Source organism: Euprymna scolopes, chromosome 41, assembly GCF_053919585.1.
Source record: "Euprymna scolopes isolate OS-2025 chromosome 41, ASM5391958v1, whole genome shotgun sequence".
Lineage (NCBI taxonomy): Eukaryota > Metazoa > Mollusca > Cephalopoda > Sepiida > Sepiolidae > Euprymna > Euprymna scolopes.
In genome coordinates this window covers 10,515,525-10,539,644 of record NC_136522.1, presented here as the reverse complement: position 1 = coordinate 10,539,644, position 24,120 = coordinate 10,515,525, and the positions used below count along the sequence as shown (strand labels likewise).

At 32.4% G+C, this 24,120-nt stretch overlaps 1 protein-coding gene across 16 annotated transcripts in view; it reads left to right on the top strand.

Annotated features, from left to right (window-relative positions):
- Positions 1-24,120, top strand: part of LOC145266346 (ankyrin repeat domain-containing protein 17-like) — a 331,800-nt gene that overhangs the window by 137,816 nt on the left and 169,864 nt on the right. For all 16 annotated transcript variants that reach the window (XM_080121948.1, XM_080121947.1, XM_080121940.1 and 13 more), the window contains one exon: positions 22,669-22,825. In XM_080121948.1, coding sequence (XP_079978074.1) covers positions 22,669-22,825 — 157 coding nt within the window. The remainder of the gene's footprint in view (positions 1-22,668; positions 22,826-24,120) is intronic.

Sequence of the window (24,120 nt, the reverse complement as noted above, 5' to 3'; positions counted from 1 at the left end):
ATTCAATATTTTTTTTAATGTCTGTGAATTGAAGCCTTTTCTTTCATAGTTTATTTATATCTTTTTTTCTTTGTTCAAATTAATATATATTTTTAAAAAAATAACTTTAATTTTCTTTCAGTTTAAATATTAATTTCATAACCAAATGACGATGTTTTTATTTATTCCGTATTTAGGTTAATGCTTTATAACGAGGTACTCGTCGTGCAGTTTACGATCCGTAATATATATTAGATAGGGTTTAATTTAATTTTTTTACGCAATCTATTGTTTATTAATTTGTTAGGTGAAGGGACAGAATAGTTAAAAATAAAAATTTAAAAACGCCCTCTCCTCATGTTAAGAATGGGTTTATTTCAGCACGATCCGTATTCTGCATAAGTACCATATTTTCACTTTTTAAAAAAAATTATTTTTTGAAACAAAAAAAAAAAAATCGAAACTTGTCAGCAAATTTTGCATTTTACTAAAATTATTCTGTTCGCTTTACTTTCATGAAAAAAGATGAACAAAATGTAAAATAAAAATTAATATTTTTGAAAAAGTATTTAGCTTTTATTATTAGATTTATTCTCATCTTGGTTGTTAGCGATATTTCGACCCATGTCTTCGATCTTCTTCGGGTACATTTTTTAAAAAAAAATTTTATCTGGACAGAAAGTGTTCAATTCAAAAGTTCCTAACTTCAAAAAAAAAAAGAAAAAAAAGATGCCTCAAAAATGAGTTCGGATATAACATCGGCCGAAACGTTGTGAACATTAAAAACCAACATGAGAATAATACCAATTCGAATAAGCTAAATCATCCACCCTAATCTAAAAGGGGGGGGGGGGAATCCCAACATGTGCCTACTGCCTAACTGTAATTTAATCTTCGCACCTGTTTATTGTTTTTTTTATTTATTTTTTTTAAAGATATTTTTTCTATTAAATATTATATATTTTATTATACAATGTATCTACGTAAAATCGTATAAGGAGATATTTTATGTATTGGACATTTTTGTTACAATAGTTTTAAAAAAAAAACCCAAAAGAATGAAAAAAATAAATCTACAACAAATGTTACTAAAGACAATATAAGTTATTCTTCTACCTATATTGATAATAATTTTTGTTTAAGTTATTTTAAAGTGTGTAAAGTGTGTATTTACTTTGAAACAAAAGTAGTATGAAGTCGGCAGAATACGAATCGTTATTAAAAAAAAATTCTTGGGGGGGGGGGTTCAAGTTATTCAATTTTAACATGTTAATGTACAGAATAGTTATAAAACGCCCCCCTCGTGTTAAGAATGGGTTTCTAAATAATAGCGTTATTATTTCAGCACAATCCGTGTAGGTATTTATGTGTGTGTGTGTGTGTGTGTACACTGTACTGCATAATCTCAATGAACTCATCATTATGGATTTAGAATACTAGTATAGCTTTTGAACTGGACAAAATCCAACGAGGGTAGGGTAAAAAATAAAGCAAAACAGTTCAGTATTTATCCGGTTCAAATGCTGTATCATGACTGAATTTTGAAATTATATATATATATATATATATATATATATATATATATATACTAGGCAACATGGTGGGTAACATGCGCGCATGATTTTTAGTAATTTTTTTTTTTTTTTTTTTTTTTTTTTTTTTTAGTGGGGTGCTCATGTAATGTTAAGTATTGTATGTTTTTAAAGATTATGTTGTACAACATTAACTTTTTTAATTAATTATGAATTTTAGAATATATTCTAGGCAACCTAATGAGTAATATTGGCACAAAAATATGATAAAAGGCTGAAAAACACAATTGTTGATGGCTACACTCTTTTAAATATATATATATATATATATATATATATATATATATATATATATGAACAAAAATATAAAGACAGATGAAGCAAAAGCATATTTTACTTGGCTTGGAAGATATCATGGTAAACAAACATCTAATACCTTGCCCCCCCCCCCTTCCTTCAAAGGAGGATGTAATGCCCCCATCCTTCTGATAAAAGGAGGTAATTACTAGGAGGACGGTCTTAGCAACAGAACAGATATTACACTACCCACTCATTGACAAAATTTAAATCTTACCCCTACTTAGAGATTGGCCTGCTTGTTTTCGGTTTAAAACAAACCGGAAAACGGTGGGTAGTCTATTATTTAGAAAATGTTAGAAGGGTCTAATTAAGCAATTTTTTTTATTCTTTGCCCCCCCCCCCCCTTCCACTCTATGCTGATGAAATGATTGTATATAAATGTTTTTATTTTCATTAAAATTTAAAAACGATTTGGGAAATTTAAGACAGCACCTGGAGTAAATGTGATATTATGGTGATTGATGATTCTGCCAAAGAGTAGGATACATTTTTTTTTTTTTTTTTTTTTTTTTTTCCATCAATGAGATCAAGGATGATCATATATACCAATTTTTCCTTGCATATTTGAATGGCCGTTTTCCTAAGTTGTTTAAAATGTAAATTTTGAAAAAAATTTGTCTAAGTATTTCGAAGCATAGTATCTGTTCTCAACATCCCAGCAACATCTGACATTTTACTATTGACAAAAATGTTAATATATTAGAAAATATGTCCATGCAAAATTACAGAATATTAATTTATTAGGAACAGTTTAAAAACTTATGCAAATTTGGAATACTTAAACCTGGTCTTTTACACTTTAAAAAAAATTTGTTATTAACGTTTCACCTGCAAACAAAGCAACAGAGCCTTGGTACTGGACTTGCAGGAATACTATTTATGGAGCTGGGTAGCACTTGTATATCTGCATGCCAGTACAATCAGGGAAGCAAGGGCCTGGGAGGGAATTTCCAAGTTCAACAGTCTGAAGGGAAAAAGCTATTCGAGTAAAAGGCTTTACGACATCTAGGGATATCTAGATTGTTGGGGTGGGATTTTGTTGCTTATCTGGTTTGTTGAAGGTATTGTCGTTGAGGGAGTTCTAGTGCTCGGAGTTTGTCAGCACTTGTGATTGAAATACTTGTAAAACAAGTACAAGGATGCTACATTTTGGCAATGGGACAGGTTGGAGTTTAGTTGATAGTTTTGGACCTATTAGGTTGGACATTTGCAAATTACTATATAAATGTTTGCATTTATTCATTTAGATTGTGTTTTTCACCTCTACGTGGCTTGGACAATTAAAAAAAAAAATCATTTGGATTATTCGAACTACTGTCCTCATCTTGAGTTTTATTTGCACAACGTTTCAGTCGGGTGTATCTTGTCGAACGGAGGGTCGGGGAATCTGTGTAGAATTCTGAAATGGAACCCTTTATTTAATCCACGAGGATAGCATGCTCTTGTTCTGGCAGCCATGACTGGGTAGAAATCCTAAGTAACTCACAATTGTATTATGGGTGTCGCCTGCACTGAGGATCGAACCATCAACCTCCAGAAGAGTGTAACCTTACAACTGAATTTTAGCAAGTATTTTATCCACTATGCCATGGGTCTTTGCAGACAATTCTAGTACTTGATAAAATTCAGTTCTAAGTGATGCTCTTCTGGAGGTTGAAGGTTCAATCTTCAGTGTGGGCAACATTCAAAATACAATTGTGAGATACTTGGGACTCTGTCCTGACTGACGGAATGAGAGCATGCTACCCCTGTGAATTAAATAAAGAGTTCTGTTAGAAATTCTGTGCAAATTCACAGGTTTGACAAGATGCACCTAAACAGGGTCGGAGGTTACATTGACCAAAACATTGTGTGAATAACACCCAAAATAAGAACAGTAATTCAAAAATTATGAATTATCAATCCTCATCTAAAAAATTCTGAAACCATGAAAAATTGTTTTGCAAAATATCTTTCCATAACTCGGATTATTTGGATCTCATTCTTGAGTGTTGGGTTCAAAGTTTCAGCTGATATAACCCCAACTTTAAAAATAATCCGTACAGAATATCAAACAGAACCTTTTGTTTAATCCACAGAGGTAGCTTATTCTTGTTCTGTCAACCCTGATTTGATAAGTCTTATATAATGCTTAATTTTATGTTTAGTATGGCCTGTACTGCAGCTTGAACCATCAACTTTTAGAAGACTGTCACTTAGAACTGATTAGCCTAAGTACTTTATCCATTGTTACAGGTTTACGTGGACAATGCTTGTATGAAATTTAGAAGCCTTTCACCTATTTTTGTTTTTAGATGTCTGGTGTTACTACTAATATATCATCCACAGACACTGTTTTGCTGTATCACAGCTCTTAAATGCAACCAGACTAGCACCCATCTCAAGCCAGGAGTCAAACCTATTACTATCTAGTGTATAGTCATCAATTCTATTCGCTGAGCAATGGGACAATTCCCTACAGGGATGAAATGCAGACACCTGTGTGTAGCTTAATTGCCATAAATATATATTCACTAATTTTACCAATTGATTACCATATATTTCGATGTATAAGACGAACCTTAAAGTTTAAAAAAATCATCTTTAAAAACCAATATTACTTAAGATACTGGGTGTTGCAATCTCTAGCCTGGTTTCGTGATTTAACAGTCGTCTTATACAACAGATATATGATAAATTTATTAAAATTTGCTCAAAGTTTGTACCTCGTCTTATCTGACAGTTGCCTTATACACCAAAATATACGGTATTTATTGAAATATAAAATGCAAGAACAAATTTATTTTTATTTTTTTTAAATTTCTATTTAAAAAAAAAAAATACATTAGGAAATGAAATCCACCATAATGCATTTCTGTTTCTTCATTTAAAAGGCAATTTTGATTTTTGGTTAGAACATGGAAAAGAAATGAATTTTTGAAAAATGATAGGAATTTGAAACATTTAAATTGTCGAATGTATTTCTACAGCATTGTGAGAATGATTTTCGGCATTAAAATAATCCCAAAACGGTTGAAGACTTTCCAGCATCTAGTGACAGTAAAATTTCGCCCTTTAATTATAGCGGTCTCTAGACACCAGAAAGCCTTCTCCTCTAATAATTTTTTTTTTTCTCTTGGACTGCTAGATTTTAGACCCCTTCCCCCTGTTTCCCGCTTCCCTGGCTGTACTAACTTGCAGAAGTTTTAATGCAATGTGAATAGAAATCTCACTGCTCAACTTCCCACAGTCCCTTGTTAGACATGATCTTTACGTTCCAGGTGGCAATATGCCTTGTTTTGAGTGAAAAAGTTTATAAAAAATTTGTAAAGCAGATTAAGCTAACACTTAAGTGGTTGACTGTAGCTCCCTTTTCATTGGCTGTTACACTGGAGTGTAAGGGAGTGCCCCACTCTGAATACAGGATCACTCCACTTGCCCTTGATCCTCCCTTTATAATGCTCAAGTACCTTCTCTCACGTTTTCTTTTGTATGACTCTACCAAATATTGAACCCTGTTCTTCTGGCCCATTAGAGAGTACTTCCGCTTTTCTAAATTCAGAAAAGCCAGATTACTACTTAAATCGTTAGACTCTCATGGTTCGCCATTTCTTTTTTTTTGTTAAAATCAAAATGATATATACTATATCCACTTATATATAATAGGTATTTTGTCTGTGAGTTCATTCCCTATGGGCTCCAAAACAGTTGGGCTGAATTTTTTTTTTTTTCATACAAAAAAATGTACTTTGTGTCTGGCAGTATTCTTGGATAGGCTTTGACGCGGAATGCCTCCGATGAGTATCAAAAATCAATAATTAAAGAAATCCCATTAAAGAAGGAACATGCAGCCTTTCATCATAAGTGGATTTTAGAAGTTTTTACCACCGTACAAGCAGAGAGACCCGACAATTAAAATCAACAGTAGGTTCTTTGATAAGACAGAGGCTCAATGTTTTTGTTTAGAACAGAATTGAACCATTGTACTTGACTTTTAAATTTTAATGAAAGTCATATAAAAATAATTTCCTAAAATCAATAGTAGGTTCTCTAAAGTGCAGACTACAATGAATTGTGAACTCTGTCATTGCAGGGAGGCATGTGAAGCTTTCTCTCAGTAAGAAAGGGACCGCAGGGAAGAGAAAACAAATCCTCTCCCACTAGATTGTAACTCTGTTTTATACTTTGTCAAGACAAGAAAGAGTGCTGTAAGCATCACGTCTCTTGATGTGACGGCAGTATTCCATCTTGATTGGAACCGGACTCTTAAGCAGATAGATTTCATCAGGAGTCAGAAATGCTAAAATGCTGTCATCTTATTTTTTATTTTTTTTTTTAATATTGTTAAATATTTTTAATTAAAAATTGTTTTAATCTAAATTATTGGTACTTAGACAGAATAAGGACCATGCTATCATCGGAAGTTTCCAGACAGTTTACGTAAAATGGCAGAAAGTGCTGAATGAAAGTTTTGTGATTTTTTTTTTTTCGTAAATTCTGGCCAATATTCTAATGAACAAAAATAGTTACGAAGATAATTCATTGAAAAATCGAAATGAAAATATTTTTGTTACGTATAAAATGCAATACGTAGACAATTTTTATGAAACTTTTAAGAAAATTTAAATTGTATTGTGTTCTGCAATCCTGAACTAAACTGCCTGTGTGAATGAACATTTATCACCGTCACATTTTTGGAATTCTGTACTGTGGTATTCCTAAGTTTTATACATTTATTAATGAAAAGAAAATATTTAGTTTCATGAATAAATATTTATTTTTAATAACAAAATAACGATAAACAAAATTTTTTATCTTTTTTCCTTTTTCCTATCTTTTTTTTTTTATTATTTTTTTTTCTCTCTCTTCTCTTCTCTTTTCTCTTCTCTTTTCTCTTTTTCTCTTCTCTTTTCTCTTTTTCTCTTCTCTTTTCTCTTTTTCTCTTTTCTCTTTTTCTCTTCTCCTTTCTCTTTTTCTCTTCTCTTTTCTCTTTTTCTCTTCTCTTTTCTCTTCTCTTTTCTCTTCTCTCTTTTCTCTTTTCTCTTTTCTCTTTTCTCTTTTCTCTTCTCTTTTCTCTTTTCTCTTTTTCTCTTTTCTCTTTTCTCTTTTTCTCTTTTTCTCCTCTCTCTTCTCTTTCCTCTCTCTTCTCTTCTCTCTCCTCTCTCTTCTCTTCTCTCTTCTCTCTCTTCTCTTCTCTCTCTTCTCTTCTCTCTCTTCTCTTCTCTCTCTTCTCTTCTCTCTCTTCTCTTCTCTCTCTTCTCTTCTCTCTCTTCTCTTCTCTCTCTTCTCTTTTCTCTCTTCTCTTCTCTTCTCTCTCTTCTCTTCTCTCTCTTCTCTTCTCTCTCTTCTCTCTCTTCTCTTCTCTTCTCTCTCTTCTCTCTCTTCTCTTCTCTTCTCTCTCTTCTCTCTCTTCTCTTCTCTTCTCTCTCTTCTCTCTCTTCTCTTCTCTCTCTTCTCTTCTCTTCTCTCTCTTCTCTCTCTTCTCTTCTCTCTCTTCTCTTCTCTCTCTTCTCTCTCTTCTCTTCTCTTCTCTCTCTTCTCTCTCTTCTCTTCTCTTCTCTCTCTTCTCTTCTCTCTCTTCTCTTCTCTCTCTTCTCTTCTCTCTCTTCTCTTCTCTTCTCTCTCTTCTCTTCTCTCTCTTCTCTCTCTTCTCTTCTCTTCTCTCTCTTCTCTTCTCTCTCTTCTCTTTTCTCTCTTCTCTTTTCTCTCTTCTCTTTTCTCTCTTCTCTTTTCTCTCTTCTCTCTTTTTCTTTCCCTTCATTCTTTTCTTTTCGTTTTTTTTTCTGTTTCTTTCTGAAATCAAAATAATTTTTTTCTTTTATAAATCAAAGATTGTAAATGCTTTCTTAAATGATGGCTACTGCGATTTCTTTAGCTCAGTGTTTCTCCACCTTTCAACGTTTTATGTAACTGCCTGGAAAATTCCAAACATAGCATGGTTCTTATTCTACATGAATACTAAATAATTTGTTGAGAAAAGGCATCTTTCTTGATTGTGTGTTTACCTCTGACCTCTGAAAATTTCTCCATTGGAACTCTGATATTGTTACCCTTCCTTCGAATAAATTCTGGAAATAACTGACTTGCATATTATCTCTTCCCTCGTACATGGAGAAAGAGTAAATGTCAAATAGCCTTTTTCTTTCTTTTTTTATTGTATGACCCCCATCCTCCTCTCTATATATATCTTTGGTCTATCGCAAAACATGTCTACTACTAAACTTTTTAACCTGTTAAAAATGGGTAAAAGTTATAGGATGAGTACTTCGTGTCAAATTGGATGTAGTTAAATTTTTGCTCATTTCTCGTAGAAAATACATTTGCTGGATTTTCCCTGCTCTCGTGATATTTCCATAACTATATCGAATGGATACAATAATACTTAGTTTGCCGCACCTTATAACAAACAAAGGTCTAGACAAAATTTGAGTCAGATCGGCCCAATAATTTCTGCTAAAACTTCAGGTAAATGTTTTTAATAGAAATCGCTCCAAACAAGGCATGAAGCCACTTAATGTAAGGAGCTAAAAAAATTACTTCAACTAGCCAACTATAAGTGTTATATGGATGTTTTTTTTAATCCCGAAAACAGCAATTCTTCCTGCTTTGTCAGAAACATTACTGATGGAATGTAAGAACTAAAGAACTAAATAAGAAAAGTGGTGACTAATCTTTAACTGCATCAAACGGATAACATAATACTTAATTCACTGTACCTTACAACAAAAGTTCATACAAAATTTCAGCCAGATTTAACATTTTATTATCAATATCTTTTCCTCTTGTATCTACGCTCCACCTGTATGTCAAGCTTATATCGAAAAATCTCCATTTAAAGATTCCTTATATATATTGGCGGCAAGTTTGGTTAAATACCTGTTTTCTTTTTTTCTCTGTTGATTTTCTCAAGTATTTCTTTTAGTTTCAGTTTGTAAATTTTGAATTATGTGGCAGTATTTAAAAAAAAATTTTTTTTCTCCCTCTAGTCCTTTTGATGAATGATTGTCATTCGGAGTAAAGAGAGTTTTTTTTTCTGTTTGTAATGATTCGGAAGACGAATGATTACCAGTTAATAAATCTTTATACTTTTAGAATCACAGATTTGCATGCTGCTGAATTGGAAGAATGAAAAATTGCTAGGATTTTACACAAAGTAACAATGCTAATACGACTTTCATCTCGAGTGAAAAGAGTTCAGGGAGAGGTTATGAAATGATATACAAAGGTTCAAGTTCAAGCATCTTCGTTTCTTAGATGATAGTGATGGACACATTGTTGTCTAAGGATGAGTTCCGATAAGTTTTTATCGAGTGTTGTATCAGCCTGAGAGCTTTCACAAGGTTCTTCGTATACACCCAATTCAAATGTGACATCTGGTTGTAGAGATGGAGTATCCATGGAGATAAGTCATTAGTATTATTAGATACATTTTGTGGTTTTTGGGCAAGTTGATGCAACAACAGTGTTTCCGCCCTTCCAGTTGAAAGTCTAACATGGGTGTATTGAAGGTTGCATTCTAGCAATTCAACTTTGTCAACAAAGAGTTCATACTTAGATGACCGTACATTACGTTTCATCAGGATCGGAGCCAGCTGAGAAGAGAGGCACCAGATGTTGATGTCTGATTGTACTGGAGTATTCGCTCGTGAAGTGTAACGTTAGTGGCAGTACACAATAACGAACAAATGGAATGCAAGGCATCACACAAAACTGATTCCCAATGAGAAATTGTCAGTCTTCGTGACTTCAATGCCAGCGATATCATCTTGTGGTATTTTATTAGTTGTTCTACCTAACCATTTGCCTATGGGTTATAAGGTTGTGCAGCTCATTGCTATTCCCTTTCTATGTAAAAAATCTGTTAATTTTGTTAAAAGGAATGATGGACTTCTGTCAGAGTGAATAAAAGGGAGGCATGCCAAACAGTGAAGATATTGACAAACAATTTATGACTATTTGTGAGGACATATCTTGACAAGGAAAGGCAAAAGGCAATTGTAAATATTTGTCGATAATTAATAAATATTTATTTTGACTATTAGATTGCAGGGGGCCTTTAAAGTCAACACTTAAGCATTCAAATGGTTGTCGCTTTGGCAAGCTCGCAATTAGTAGGATAAAAAAAAATTACGGTTTAATTAATTCTGCACAGACAGAACAGTTCCCAATAGTTTGTCTTACATCCTTAATGGAGTAAGGGAGGTTACGCAGACATACAAAATGAGGTATTCGTGTAATGCCCAGATGACAAAACATATAGGTCTCGTAGACTGGTTGAATTAGTCAAGGAGCAAACCGCTTGAAAAAGTGTTTGTGGCTGCATTTTTCCCTAGATGGTATATTACATCAAATGTAAGGGCTGATATTTCGATTCTCCGCCGTTCTACCTTCTTATTCTTTATTTTGCTTTAGTGTTTCAGGTCATACATGAAAGCTATGAAGCATTGGTCTGTAATGAGTTTAAAGGCGGAACCGATAAGGTAGTGATGCCATTTACACGCGATGATGACATGTGCTTCTTTTTCGACCGAAAAGTAATGTTGCTCGCTGACTGAAAGGGATCGGTAAAAGAAAGCAACTGGGCGGCCATTCTGATTGAAAGTGGCAGCCAGGGCAACATCCGAAGCATTGATTTCTTCGGTAATGTAGTCTACATTGCACTGTAGAGAATCTATTGATTTTATAAAATTATTTCTAAATAATGGGTTGAATTAAAGTTTGAAGTATCATGCTTCAATTGTGCTCTAAAACAGAAACATTAATTTCAAATGTGCCCCTGTCGTATCAAAGAACCAACTGTTGATTTTATAAATTATATTTACATAATCACTTGAATTGAAGTGAAAAGTACAAAAATCGAGTATCAGTTCAATTAAGCTCTAAACAGAAACATTCATTTCGAATGCGCCCTGGTCTTATAAAAGAATTTTCTTTGGATTTTATATGCTGAACCTTTCTGCTTGTGCAGTGATAAAACTTCTCAAATGCACTTGTGATGTTAGGTTGTATAAAAGTGTTAACTTTGGTCAAAATTGGACTTCCTTTAATCAGATTTTTTCGATTAAAGAATTTTTTTAATAATTAGGTTTTGTATTAGAATGCATCTTCTATGTATGAACGTTCTCAAACACATCAGGTACCTATGTATGAAATTTAAAAAAAAAAAAAAGAAAAAAAAATTGGCCCAGTTGTTACAGAGTCCATAGGGAACAAACTTGCATACAAAGTTTCGTTTTATATAATAGTGTGTGTGTGTGTGTATATATATAAAGGAATATATATGTGTGTATATATATATATATATATATATATATAAGGAAAGGCTGATTTCTTCTAAATCGCTTGAATCTTATGTTCCGGCTGGATTTTATTTTTCGCTTTCTTGCTTTGTCTTGCATTATTTTTTGCTTTTCCTGTTTTTTCTCTCTCTCCATCTCATCTTGCCTACCTTTCCTTGCTTATGTCAGTTCTCTCTGAAAACTGAAGATGTTAATTTTGGTGTATTTCAAACTATTCAGAGTATGTCAGAAGTAAAAGACTTGTTTTTTTTTAAAAACTTCCTGCGCCCCGCCCCCTATATTCACGTGGGATCTTTTAATTTTGACTTGAAACTACAATTATTTAGAAAAATGTCGAAAATAACCGAATTGATAATAAGTGAAGCTAAATTGTACCAAACAGATGCAGTTGTTGTAAATAAGTTTCCATGGGATGTGTTCAAGAAGGTTTCTATTTCTAATGGTAATGAGTAGGGCTATGACAAGAGCATACTCTTTTAATTGTTTTGACTCTCGAGTATATATCCGACACAGTTAGACACAATTAATCAAGAACCACATCACTTTATCTAAAAACATATTAGATATTAACTGATATATACTCGAGAGTCAAAATAATGAAAAGCATATTCTCTTGTCATAGCCCTAGTAATGACGAACCCACACATGTCAATGGGAGGGGTGACAGGTAGGGAAATTCAACTTAATTTCAGCTCGGTTTGCCATTGATCCCTATCATCCCTACTTTTATTGTAATTTAAAACAAAAAAAAAATAATCTGTAATTTCTTAATGAAACGGTGATTAAGAGTAAATTCTTATTTTTTTTACATATTTATGTATTGCTTTTCAAAATGGCCGTCGATAGTTGATCCTCAGATAGTGATAAAATCTGATTTTCTTATCTATACTCCTACAAATTTTTTTTTTTTTTTTTTTTTTTTTGTGTACTGATATATTTAAAAAAAAAAAAAAAAAACCTTTTTATTTACTTAAAAAGAAAATATAACTTTGTTACATATGGGTTGTGGAATTGCATTCATCTGCAAAAGCTCTAGCTAATTTGCATATTCTTTTAAACATTCATTCTAATTCCCTATTAGTTTTTTCTTTTCGTTTTTCTTATGAGATAATCATCTTTAGTTAAGTATTACGTGTAATTATATTCATGCAGATATTCTACATGATTTATACTTGCATAATATTTGCATAAAAAGGTTATAGTAAATACAAACCGCTCTCTCTCTCTCTCTCTATATATATATATATATATATATATATATATATATATATATATATAGTGTGTGTGTATAATTTTGGTAGGTGGGTAGGATTGAACCCGAAGCCCTGAGGCAAAGTTGGAAAATAAAGTGTGAAAAAACGTGATATGTTAACCGCTCAGCCAGCAAGAAACAGTAACTGAAAGACGTTTGAATTTATTTAAGTAGAAAGAGAATTGACAGGTGCCCACACTTAATGACTTAATGAGGTCAAATAGAAGTCGCGGAGTTAACATTTTCTGTGAGCGTTACGATGATGTAAGCAATCGCTATTCAGCAGTTAACATTTTCTGCAGGACAGTTTTTAATGAGGTAAAAAAAATCCGGTTTGTTTGTTTGTTTACCCAACTTTGGGGAAAACCAACTCCTCCGTTTATTAGGGGAGTGTCCAGACGAAAGCAATTGTCTGATATGACGGTGAAAAGTCAACGTTTACATCACTTTCCGGAGACCACCCAGCCGTGGGCCAGGAAACTGCTGATTCGAATCCAGTTTCGCTTTTTTTTTATACTGAAAAGCGAAAGAAACACGTGATGGAGAAAAAAAAAAATTATATATATATATATATATCTATAGCGCATGAAAGTCAGGCAAATTAAATACACATGTAACCCCCGTTTGTACCTCATACATATCATTTAAACAGTATATAAAAAGTTTGAAGGAGTGAACCCCCCCCCCCCGGGAAAAAAGCCTTTTGCAGACATACAGAAAAAGTGCACACACACATTTTCGCTTTTATATATATATATATATATATATATATATATATATAAAGATTACCTTTGACTGTTAATAGAAAGAAAAAAAAAAAAGACTGAAACAGCAAGCAGGGTTGCAGATGAAAAGTTCAACTCGGATTTCCGATTCCTTGACCCCTATGTGGAAACCTATTATGCAGATCCATATACCAGCCTCCCACACTTATTCAGCAAGCATTTTATAAATACTTTTCATGTATATTATTTTATGTTTCACATTCATTGATAAATATACTCGCATATACACTCGACCAGCTTTATAGAATAAGTTAACAAAGGGATAAAAAAAAAAATTTACAATTAAATTTTATTCGGCTATCAATTCTTAAGGAAATACAGTATTTAGGGATAGGGAAACCTTTTTAGGCGAGAAAGCTATAAAGGGTTATAGTAGCATGAGTTGTTTCTTATTGATTTAGGCCTGTTTTTAAGATCATAATTCTGGATCGATCCTGGACTAATCCAATTGCCAAATTCCATTTGAGTCGCAAACTGGATAACTTTCAGATTAAAATTAGATTGTTATCTGATGTAATCTAGTGATCGCACTTGGACAGAATTTTTGTTGATCCTGGGTGATATCACAACCAAAACGAAAATGGCTATTCAGACAGAATTTTAAAGGATCCAATGGACCTTAAAGTACATTGCAGTACAAAATGATATACCTCAAAAAATAAAAGCAAAACCATACAAAAACTGAAATTTTACAACTGGTAAAACTAAACAGGAAAAGCATGTAAAAAAAAAAATAAATAAATAAATAAATAAAAAAAAAAAAATTTATTCAACTTAGGGAGTCTGAGTTAGATTAAAAAAAAAAAAAAAAATCTGACTCCACAACCCTGACAGCAAGAATGATTGACATTGTGTCAAATAGTAAGGGGGGGGGGGTACAAACATTTTAGTGACAGGTGAAAATGAGTTCCTTGATGAATTCCTAATTAGAATTAAAATGGATTATATATATATATATATATATAATTTGATTCATAAATATTTCTGCATAAATTTTGGTATCTATAATACTACCATTTCAACTCGGCGTTGCCCGGGGTGTTTGGATGTGTATGTTGAGCAAAAAAAGTGGGAGTAGGAAGGCAGGCTCGAACTCATACCACGAAGGAGGAAAAGAACGGGGGGAAAAAACCTGACGTCTTTGCTGTTTACGACCACCGCCAAACTGGAAGTGACTTAAGTTTAAATTAAGGCTAGACAACCGAAAGGGGAGGATGACTTTCAAAAATATCATCGGGAAAAGCGATCCCCCCCCCCTGTAGAAAAGTGCCCAGTTGAAGGTGAAGATAGTAATATTTTTAGACAATTTTTTTATATTTGCCGGCTGAAAAAGACGATACTGATCTTGGTAAAATCTGTCGCCGCTGTTGAAAGTTTTAGGCAGACATGCAAACATACATACATTTATATATTGGTAACTAAAAATTTTCGACCCAAACCGATTAAAAAGCTTGCCCTATCTCTGAATACCCTTTATGTCAAATTTTAAATGTTTAGATCAGAAATTGTTTGAATAATTTGGTAGTGACCGTAGAGGTCAAATTTTTAAAAACTTTGACCCCTATTATGACCTTAACATTTGTTTTTTGTTCAAATCAACTCAAGTTAGATCAATGTCCAAGGAACCTATATCTAAAATTTCAATTGTTTATATCCAAAATTGGCAGGAGTTTGGTAGAGTTCTCAAAGGTCAAATCGTTGAACTTTGACCCCTTAAATCAAATTTCTGGCCAAAAACGAATTACAAAGATTTCCCCAAATCTCAGTACCCTGTATATCAAAATTCGAGTCTGTAGACTTAAAATTGAGTTATTGCATAGGAAAATGTACGCACACACACACACACACACTCACTTTTATAGATATATAGATTGCCAGGCCACCCTGCATTGCCTGGTTATAAATGTTTTAATTAATGCAGATTTTGTATTAATAAAGAGCCAATTCTCTATTGATTATTATATTGGGTACAATATAATAATCAATAGCCAAATTATATAATACATTCAAATATATTTTAATTCATGCAGATTTCATATTTATTGTTATAGAACACATTCTTATTATATTGTACCCAATATATAGTAGTGATTACAAAATTTGTTTTTTTTTTTTGTTTTTTTTTTTTTTGTTTTTTTTTAATTAGGACTTGGGTGCCATCAGCTAGAATCAAAAATAAGTGCTCCAGCATTATTCGTCACCATCCAAACCATCAACAGATGTATATCAAAATTCTAAAACTTAGCCGAGAAAAATGTATATTTGCACATGCGTAGATCAGCACATTAAGTCAACTTACATCTGCCAAGTTCCAATTTTATTGATTTTGACACTGTAACAGCTATTTTTCTGGCTAAAAAACAAATCATATTTGTTTGCACAGGTCTGGATTTCTACATATAAAGTTTCAAGTCTGTAGACCAAAAATTGACAGTAGTTTGGTGGAGACTGTGCCACAGACAGACGAGGCCACTTATCTATATATCTCTAAAATTGAGGTTTTTTTTGTTTTTTTTTACGCTCTGACATTGATATTAAAAGCTTACTTATTAAAATAAACTTTAATATATTCAGTCATGGATGATTAAACTAATTTACATATTCCTTTGAAAAACGAACGTTAATTACTTAATTTTTATGGTTTCATTTCATAAGGCCGCTGCAAAGATGGGCTCACTCTACTGTGCTAGAAAACTGCTTACACGTGAAAGTATTCTGAAACTATACCATTCGTCCATTATGGAGTACTGTTGTCACATTTGGGCTGGTGCATCTGCTACTCGTCTCTCACTCCTGGACAGGGTTCAAAAGAGTTGCCAACCTGATAGGTCCTGAACTGTCATCTAGCCTTTGGCCTCTGTCCCATCGACAAAATGTTGCATCCCTCTGCCTGTTCTACAAGTACTTTAATGGTGAATGCTCTGACGAACTCCAAGCACTTGTACCCCTCGATGTGGATCCCCCCCCCCGGACAAACCCGACAAGCAGCTAAATCCCACCCCTAGAGATCCCTAGGTGTAAGAAAGCCTTCTACTTCAATTGTTTCTTCCCCAGAACTGCTAGACTTTGGAACACCCTTCAGGGATTCTGCTTTCCCAACTGTACTGACATGCAGAAGTTCAAGTGTCATGTGAACAGACATCTTGCTGCTCATCTCCCTTCATAATATCCCTGCAACTTATGTCCCCGATAGTAGCCCCCTACTTCAAAGTGGCACTGTACCTTGTTTGGAGTGAAAATTGAATAAAAAGAAAAAAAAAATTACACTGAATTCTATTTATACATAGGTTCCACAATCTGCAAAAGTGTGTAAAATTTAAGATGGAATGTCCTAGCACACGGAAATATATCTTACATATGTGAAAAACCTACCAAACTCCTCTCTTAATATTTGGTCTACAGTGTTAAAATTTGATATATAGGGTATTTGGATGTGTATTGCACATTGCACTTTCGATTTGGTTTTTAGCCAATAAAATTGCTGCCAAGGTGTCAAAATTGAAAAAAAAAAAAAAATAGCCTAGCATAAGTTGACTTTACATGTTTTTTGTTTTCTGTGTGTGTTTATTAAAAGTTATAGCATGTCAGTTCGAAAGAATAAATGTAAAAAAAAAAAAAAAAAAAATTGTGTATAGGCGATAGAAATTTTCTAATGAAATGTCTTAATGAGAAACCATTTCAATTTCAAATTTATTTGGTACAATGCATCTAATCTCCTCTCATCTAATCTCAAGAAAAACGTGTTTGAAAAGTGTAAATATGATATCAGAAACATGATTTTCACAAAATGGAGTCTTATGGAATGCCACCATGTTTTTTTTTTTTTTTTTTAACCCCTATTACTCTGTAATACTAAAATTGATTTTAATTCTATAATGTTCTGAATGTCATAATCGTGGATTCAATAAAGGGTTCCATTCTAAAGTTTTTTTGTTTTTTTTATAGATTCCGGAGTTTGACATAGAAAGTGGATTTTGTCAAACTTTAGAATCTGTAACAAATGCTTTAGAACGGAACCCTTTATTGAATCCACGGAGGTAGTATGCTCTCGTTCAGTCAGCCATAACTGAGCAGAAGTGTTAATTCTCAATTATATTCTTAGTATCATCTGTACTGAAGATTGAATATTCAACCTCTAGAAGAATGTTGTTTAAAACTGAATTTTATTTCGTACTTTATCTGTTATGCCACTGCTTCTTTGCAACACAATTGCGAATTATTTAAGACTTCTACCCAGTTATGACTGACGAAATAAGAGCATGCTATCTCTGTGGATTCAATGGACGTTTTAAAATATTTCTGCTATCCCCATGGGTTCCCTTAGAAACTCTCTACGGATTCATAAGTTCAACAAGATATATCTGAAAAAGGCTGAGGTTAGTTACATTGGCCAAAAACATTGTGAGACTATGTCCGAAACTGAAAACTGTAATCCGAATGACACAAATTAACTCTCGTCTTAAAATTTCAGAAGCATAACTCCCATTTTCAAATAAATTTATAAATTCTTGATAATCATATTTTTCTTTCCTACTCCCTTCCTTTTTCCTCACTCTTTTCTTTCTCTCTCCCATACTCTCCTCTATCACGTTCCACCTTTTCTCTGATGTAAAAAAAAAAAATCTCATTTCCACATCTGAAGTAACTATGAAATAAATAAACTACGAAATAAATAAAACTTTGGTCATACAGTCGGATATTTTCCCCCTCTTTTTCTACATGCACAAATATAGTTATGGCTGAAATGCGTGTATGAGCACTCATTGATTGACACAGTTGTGAGAGGTGATCTTTACATAGAGGTCAGTAGAGGTCAAAAAGCTAAACTGTACCTTGATTTAAAAAAAAAAAAAAAAAAAAATCAACAAATATTTTTTTGCATGTGACACCATTATTCTCATAATAAAACTCATTCTTATACCCCCCCTTCTTTAATTTACATTTACATACGTGTCCACCTTTTTTGGGTCGTATTGGAAAATGCATATGTACACATATACAACCACATCTTTATACTTGATCATGGCCATGGTTAGAATCCCTAGCGCCAATCTATGGTCCCCGTTGTCAAACTTTCACACAAAAAAAAAAAAAACACTCGTCTAGCTGAAACCACTATCAATAATTTCCCTCACTCTTTATTTGTACCTATGTGTGGATTCCATGAACAAAGCTTCTTTCCTAGAACTGCCCTCCTGAGGAACTCTGTTCTGTTTGACTGCATTCCAGCTGACTACAATATGGGCATTTTCAAGTTCAACGTAAACAAGTTCTCGATGAGCCATCCCTTTAAGTAATCCAATTTACCAAATTTCTTATACTAACAATTACTATGCTATTGTCCCAATGACTGCCCTCCCCTCGTTCGCCTTCGTCCTCGAGTGCCCTCCGGGCCTTGATATGTATTGACTTGTAAAAAAAAAAAAAAAATGACTAAAAAGATGAACACTTGTGCATTACTGTCAACAGGAGAACTTTTTTGTTTGTTTAAAGAGCACACATCAGGAGGAGACAAATTTCAGAACAGGGGGAGCAATAATGATTTTAAGGATTATTTATATTTTTCTATCTGGGCGCCCGCGTTGCCCGGTCGTTCAGTATGCTTAAACATAATTTAATTTATGCAGATTGCGTATGTGTTATTATAGAATCAATCCTCTATTGATTATTACATATTACGAGGAATAATTTGCTCGGTGAACTAATTTGTAAAAAAAATAATTAATTAATGCTGTCGTTCAGCAAATTCCATCTGTGTTTGTTTAAAATATCATGTCAGCTAATATTTGTGCTTGACGATCTTAAACATAGTCTTTCATCTCTCATAGATAAAGAATTTTGCAGGGAAATATTTTATGTTACATCAGCCAAGGGAGATGATGGAATTATGTGTAGCGTAAAATATTCCCTTGTAAAAAAATTCTTTTTTTTTTTTCTTTAAAAGAAGAACTATTTTTAAGATAGGATTTTTTTCGACTTTTGATACTTATCGGATGAATTTCTGTACAAAACATATTTAAGAACACTGCCAGACATGTAAATTACCTTTGTGTGAAATTTGCAAAAGATAGCCATTTCGGAACCGAGGAGACACACACAAACACAGTGATTTTTTGTATAATAGAGATTTATGTAATTTTACTTTATGAAGATTGAAACTTTGGAGAAAACTTTTCTCAGATGTCACATGCATTCCAATAATTCCTGTTCAAAACTATAAATTTTTTAAGTCCTACATTTGGCAACTTTTTTTTTATTTTCTGTAAGAAAAAAAAAAAAATAAATAAAAACTTCTATTTTCTTAATTTTATTTCATTCAATTTAATAAATATTCAGATAATTGTTTTTTGTGTATTGTTAAAATTTGAGATTCTTGATTTTTTTTTTTTTTCTCCAGTTGTCTCCCCCTAATGTGCACTATTCAAATTGAAACCAAAAAGTTCTCCCATAAAAGTATTCCACAAATGCCCCAAAAGATCTTTGCTGTAAAACTTGGCTCCAGTCGGACTCCAAATATTTGATCACTCCAACTATTATGCGGCTGGCCAAGCTTGATACCATTAAATTTCCCAGGAATTGGTTTACATTATCACCGCTAAGTCCCAGGGAGTTATTTTGAGTCCTTCAGATTGGATTCGGATTAGATAGCTTAAAAAGCTTGTTTTAATTGTCTAAAAAATAGGAGTGGGTTTTACTCCAGAATTTCCCCTGTACTCTAAAACAAAAAAGAAAATTCTGTATGATGTAAATATCCGTGACCATACAAAACCGCCATATTCCAAAAATCATTAATTGATCAAGTAGTTTTATTTTTATAAAGAGAATCATTTTTAAGTGATTAATGGAAATTCGTAGGTATTATAACTTAAATCTCATAAGTATTGTTGTCTCTCATTGCCTTTTGTTTTTCAAAATGGCAGGCGAGATAATCACTTCAATTAGTCATAAAATTTGACGTATTTAAAAATAAATCTACTTGAACAATTTACATGATTTTTAGAATATGATGTGTTTGTTTCTGTCATGTGTATGCACATCAGATTTCTTTTTTAATTGTAGGAGGAAATTCATCATTTAAACTTTAAATGATGAAATTTTTAAATGTTTAACTTTAAATTAAAGTCAGAAAATTGGGCAGATATCACATTACGCCAGAAGAAATGATTTTTGTTATTTGATAGTGCATTGAAATACAGCAGGCAGTGATAGTTCAGTGGTGAAAGCATTCCGGTATTTCAAATTTTAGCATACGAGAGATGTAATCGAAGGCTTCAAATTGAAAGAGAAGCTGAAGAAATCAAAATACTTGAGGGCCAAAGAAACCTCCGTAAATGAAACTATCTACTTGTATAAGAGCCAAGTACGTGCAAGGATGGAATACTGTTGCCACATCTGGGTAGGAGCTTCTAGAAGCACCTTATCCTGCTTTGACAGTTCAAAAAAGATTTTGTAGCCTAATGGGGAATGCCCTTTTCTCTTCCCTGAAACCTCTTTCCTACAGAAGAGACATTATGAGCCTGTCTCTGCTTTATTGTTATTTTCATGGCAAGTGCTCGTCTGAGCTCCAATCTATGGTACCTCCTTGCCAAACTTTCATGAAAAACATTTGCCTAGCTGAAACCACTATCAATAGTTTCCCCACACTCTTTATCTGTGTCTAAACCTAAATGTAGATTCCATGAACGAAGCTTTTTTCTTAGAACTGCATGCCTGTGGAACTGTTCCGTTTTTCTGCTTTCCAACTGACTGCAATACTTAAAGTCCAACGTAAACAAGTTCTTGATGCGCCGTTCCTTAATCCAATTTACCAAATTTCCACTTCTAACAATTATGATATTGTCTCCTTGATTACCGTAAACTCATTAAATCTTATCCTCGAGTGGCCTCCTGGCCTTGGTAAGTGGTGCCTCCTGTGTAAAAAAAAAAAAAAAAAAAAAAAAGTAGCAGAAATAATGAAACAACAAAAATTATCAAAAGTATACTAGCTTGAAATTTAAAAAATAAAGTGTGTGTGTGGGGGGGGGGGTTAATGTCTAATTTTTATGAATGAGTTAAATCTTTTCCAGAAATGTAATTCAATCAACTGTTTTTCTTTTCTTTTTTTTTCCTTTAATATAAATATTTTTTAATAGTTTCAATATAGATGATCATATTACAAATGATCTTTTTAGTTTGTTATATATATATGTATGTATTCATTTCACAAATATATTCTTGTTAGTAAAAAAAAAAAAAAAAAAAAAATTCAAATTTGAAATTTGGAGCTCAGGTATCACCTGAACGCATCACAGCCTTCTATTTTAAAGCTGTTTCAAATAATCATCACTTTAATATCAATTAATTTTTTTTGTCACTTATGTTAACAATTATAAAAATATCTTGGTGTATTTGGCACTCAAATATGTAACCACCACCATCATGGTCAAATTTTTAAGAAGTCAACTTAAAAAAAAAAAATGAAATAAAAGAAACCCAGTTTTAATGGACACAGTAATGTATGGTATTTATATAAAAGAATTTAGTTTGTGTTAGACCTACAATCAAATTCTTGAGGATTTTTTTTAGCAATAACTTTATTACCAGTGTTGATTAATCACACCCCCTCCCCCTGGAAAGTTACACACACATATATACAGGGTATCCAAAAAGTCACTAAAGAGTTTTGAACTTGAATAAATTCTTTATTTTTTTTATCTTTCTGTAATTTTAACAAAATCTAAGACATTGGGAAATTAAAAAAAACATAAATAAAAAAAATTACAAGCAATCTTTATGAAAAATGTCTTATAAATGTTGCCCATTTTCAGCTTTGCATATTTGTGCTCTTTCCAAAACCTTACGATGGATTGCAGAATCTCTGGATTGCAATTTAAGTCCCTTATTTTGTTCTGCAAGCTGGTGAACCTCGAAACATCATACCCCATTCCCTGCAAGAATTAAAGGAAAACATCAGGAACGAAATAAGGGAGTTAAATCGCAATCCAGAGATTCTGCAATCTGTCATGAATAATGTTTTGGAAAGAGCACAAATATGCAAAGCTGGAAATGGCCAACATTTAAGACATTATTTTTCATAAAGATTGTTTGAATTTTGCATTTTTTTTTTTTTTTTTTTTTTTCCCCCCTCACCCCAATGCTTTAGTCAGATTGTGTTAAAATTACAGAAAGATATCATTAAAAATGAATCTATTTAAGTTTGAAATCCTTCAGTGATGTGTGTGTGTGTGTGTGTAATATATAGATAGACATGTTTCTTCATCTTTGACTTGTCAGTCTGGTAGATCTTGTAATTTGAAATTGTGACCCTCTTGACTGATGTCCAATGCACTACTACACAGCAACAAATCCTGGTAGTGGTAGAAAATTTGTATTGGATTATGAATGTTGCCATATAAATATATATTTAAAATTTTTTATTCACCATGCTTATATATTCAAATGTTTTAGTGTAACTAATTATATAAACAAATTGTATTTTCCAGGAATTGGAAAACTGTCCACACCAGATGGGAAGGTCCTAACTGACCCCGACGTATTAAAAAAGCTTACATCCTCCGTTAGTTGTGCGCTTGATGAAGCAGCGGCCGCACTTCATAGAATGAAAGCTGAACAGCAAGGCCAGTTATCAAGTGAAGAAGGGTAAGTCTATTATTAGAGTTTTGCTGCTACGAACCCTTTCTCCCTTCCTACAAAAAGAATGGACTAGTCCCGTGGCCTTCGTTATAAAGATGGCCGGCCAGCTGAAAAAATGACGTCATCGCCGAGGTCCCAACAAGCAAGATATGTGGAACTCTTGACTGTCAATAATGAACAGTAATTTTTACAGACAGCGTTACAAAACTTTAAAATTGGATTAAAATAAAGAAATAAAGAAAGAACACGATGAGTTATACTGAAACTCATCTAATATTAATAATAAAAAAATAATAAAAAAAAACAAGTTGTTTGTTTAAGTATTATAAGCAATTGAATATTTCGTTGTATTATAGATTTTAAAGATTAGAATGCGTTCTTTAACTACTTATAAATTACATTTTAAAAAAATGAAGGAACACGATTTGATTTGTAGTAAACTTGAAGTTTATTTAATATAATTAAATGAAAATTATGCATGTAAGATTATGAATATTTGAAGCAGAACACAAGCAAAATATTTGATATGAGTTAAGACAATAAACAAATATTAGAATTAAACTATTTTTTTAATCAAAATGAATTTTTTTTTAATCAAAATGAATTTTTTTTTTTAATCAAAATGAACCACAATCAAAAAAACAATATTTTTAAAAATCGAAATGAATTTTTTTAAAAATCGAAATGAATATTTTTTAAATCATTTGAACAATATTTTTTTAAATCAAAACTGAAAAACGAACGATGAATTAGTTTAACTGAAAAACGAACGATGAATTAGTTTAACTGAAAAACGAACGATGAATTAGTTTAACTGAAAAACGAACGATGAATTAGTTTAACTGAAAAACGAACGATGAATTAGTTTAACTGAAAAACGAACGATGAATTAGTTTAACTGAAAAACGAACGATGAATTAGTTTAACTGAAAAACAAACGATGAATTAGTTTAACTGAAAAACGAACGATGAATTAGTTTAACTGAAAAACGAACAATAAATTAGTTTAACTGAAGAACAAACGATAAGTTAAAATTAAAATCAAACAAATAATGTTAGTATAAACAAAGTTACTAATGCAGAAATATTTCAAATATTAAATACATCAGACATTATAAAAATCCGTTGTGGAATTTAATTAAAAGTTTGAATTTTTCTGAAATTTTTTTTTTATTAATGTTGTCATTCTCCTTGCGACAAAAATTATTTATGAGGGAATTCGAAGAACTCCATATGAGCAATAAATAAAAACATTAAACTGGGTTTGTATTACTGTACACATAGATTCGAAAAAGTTGTCA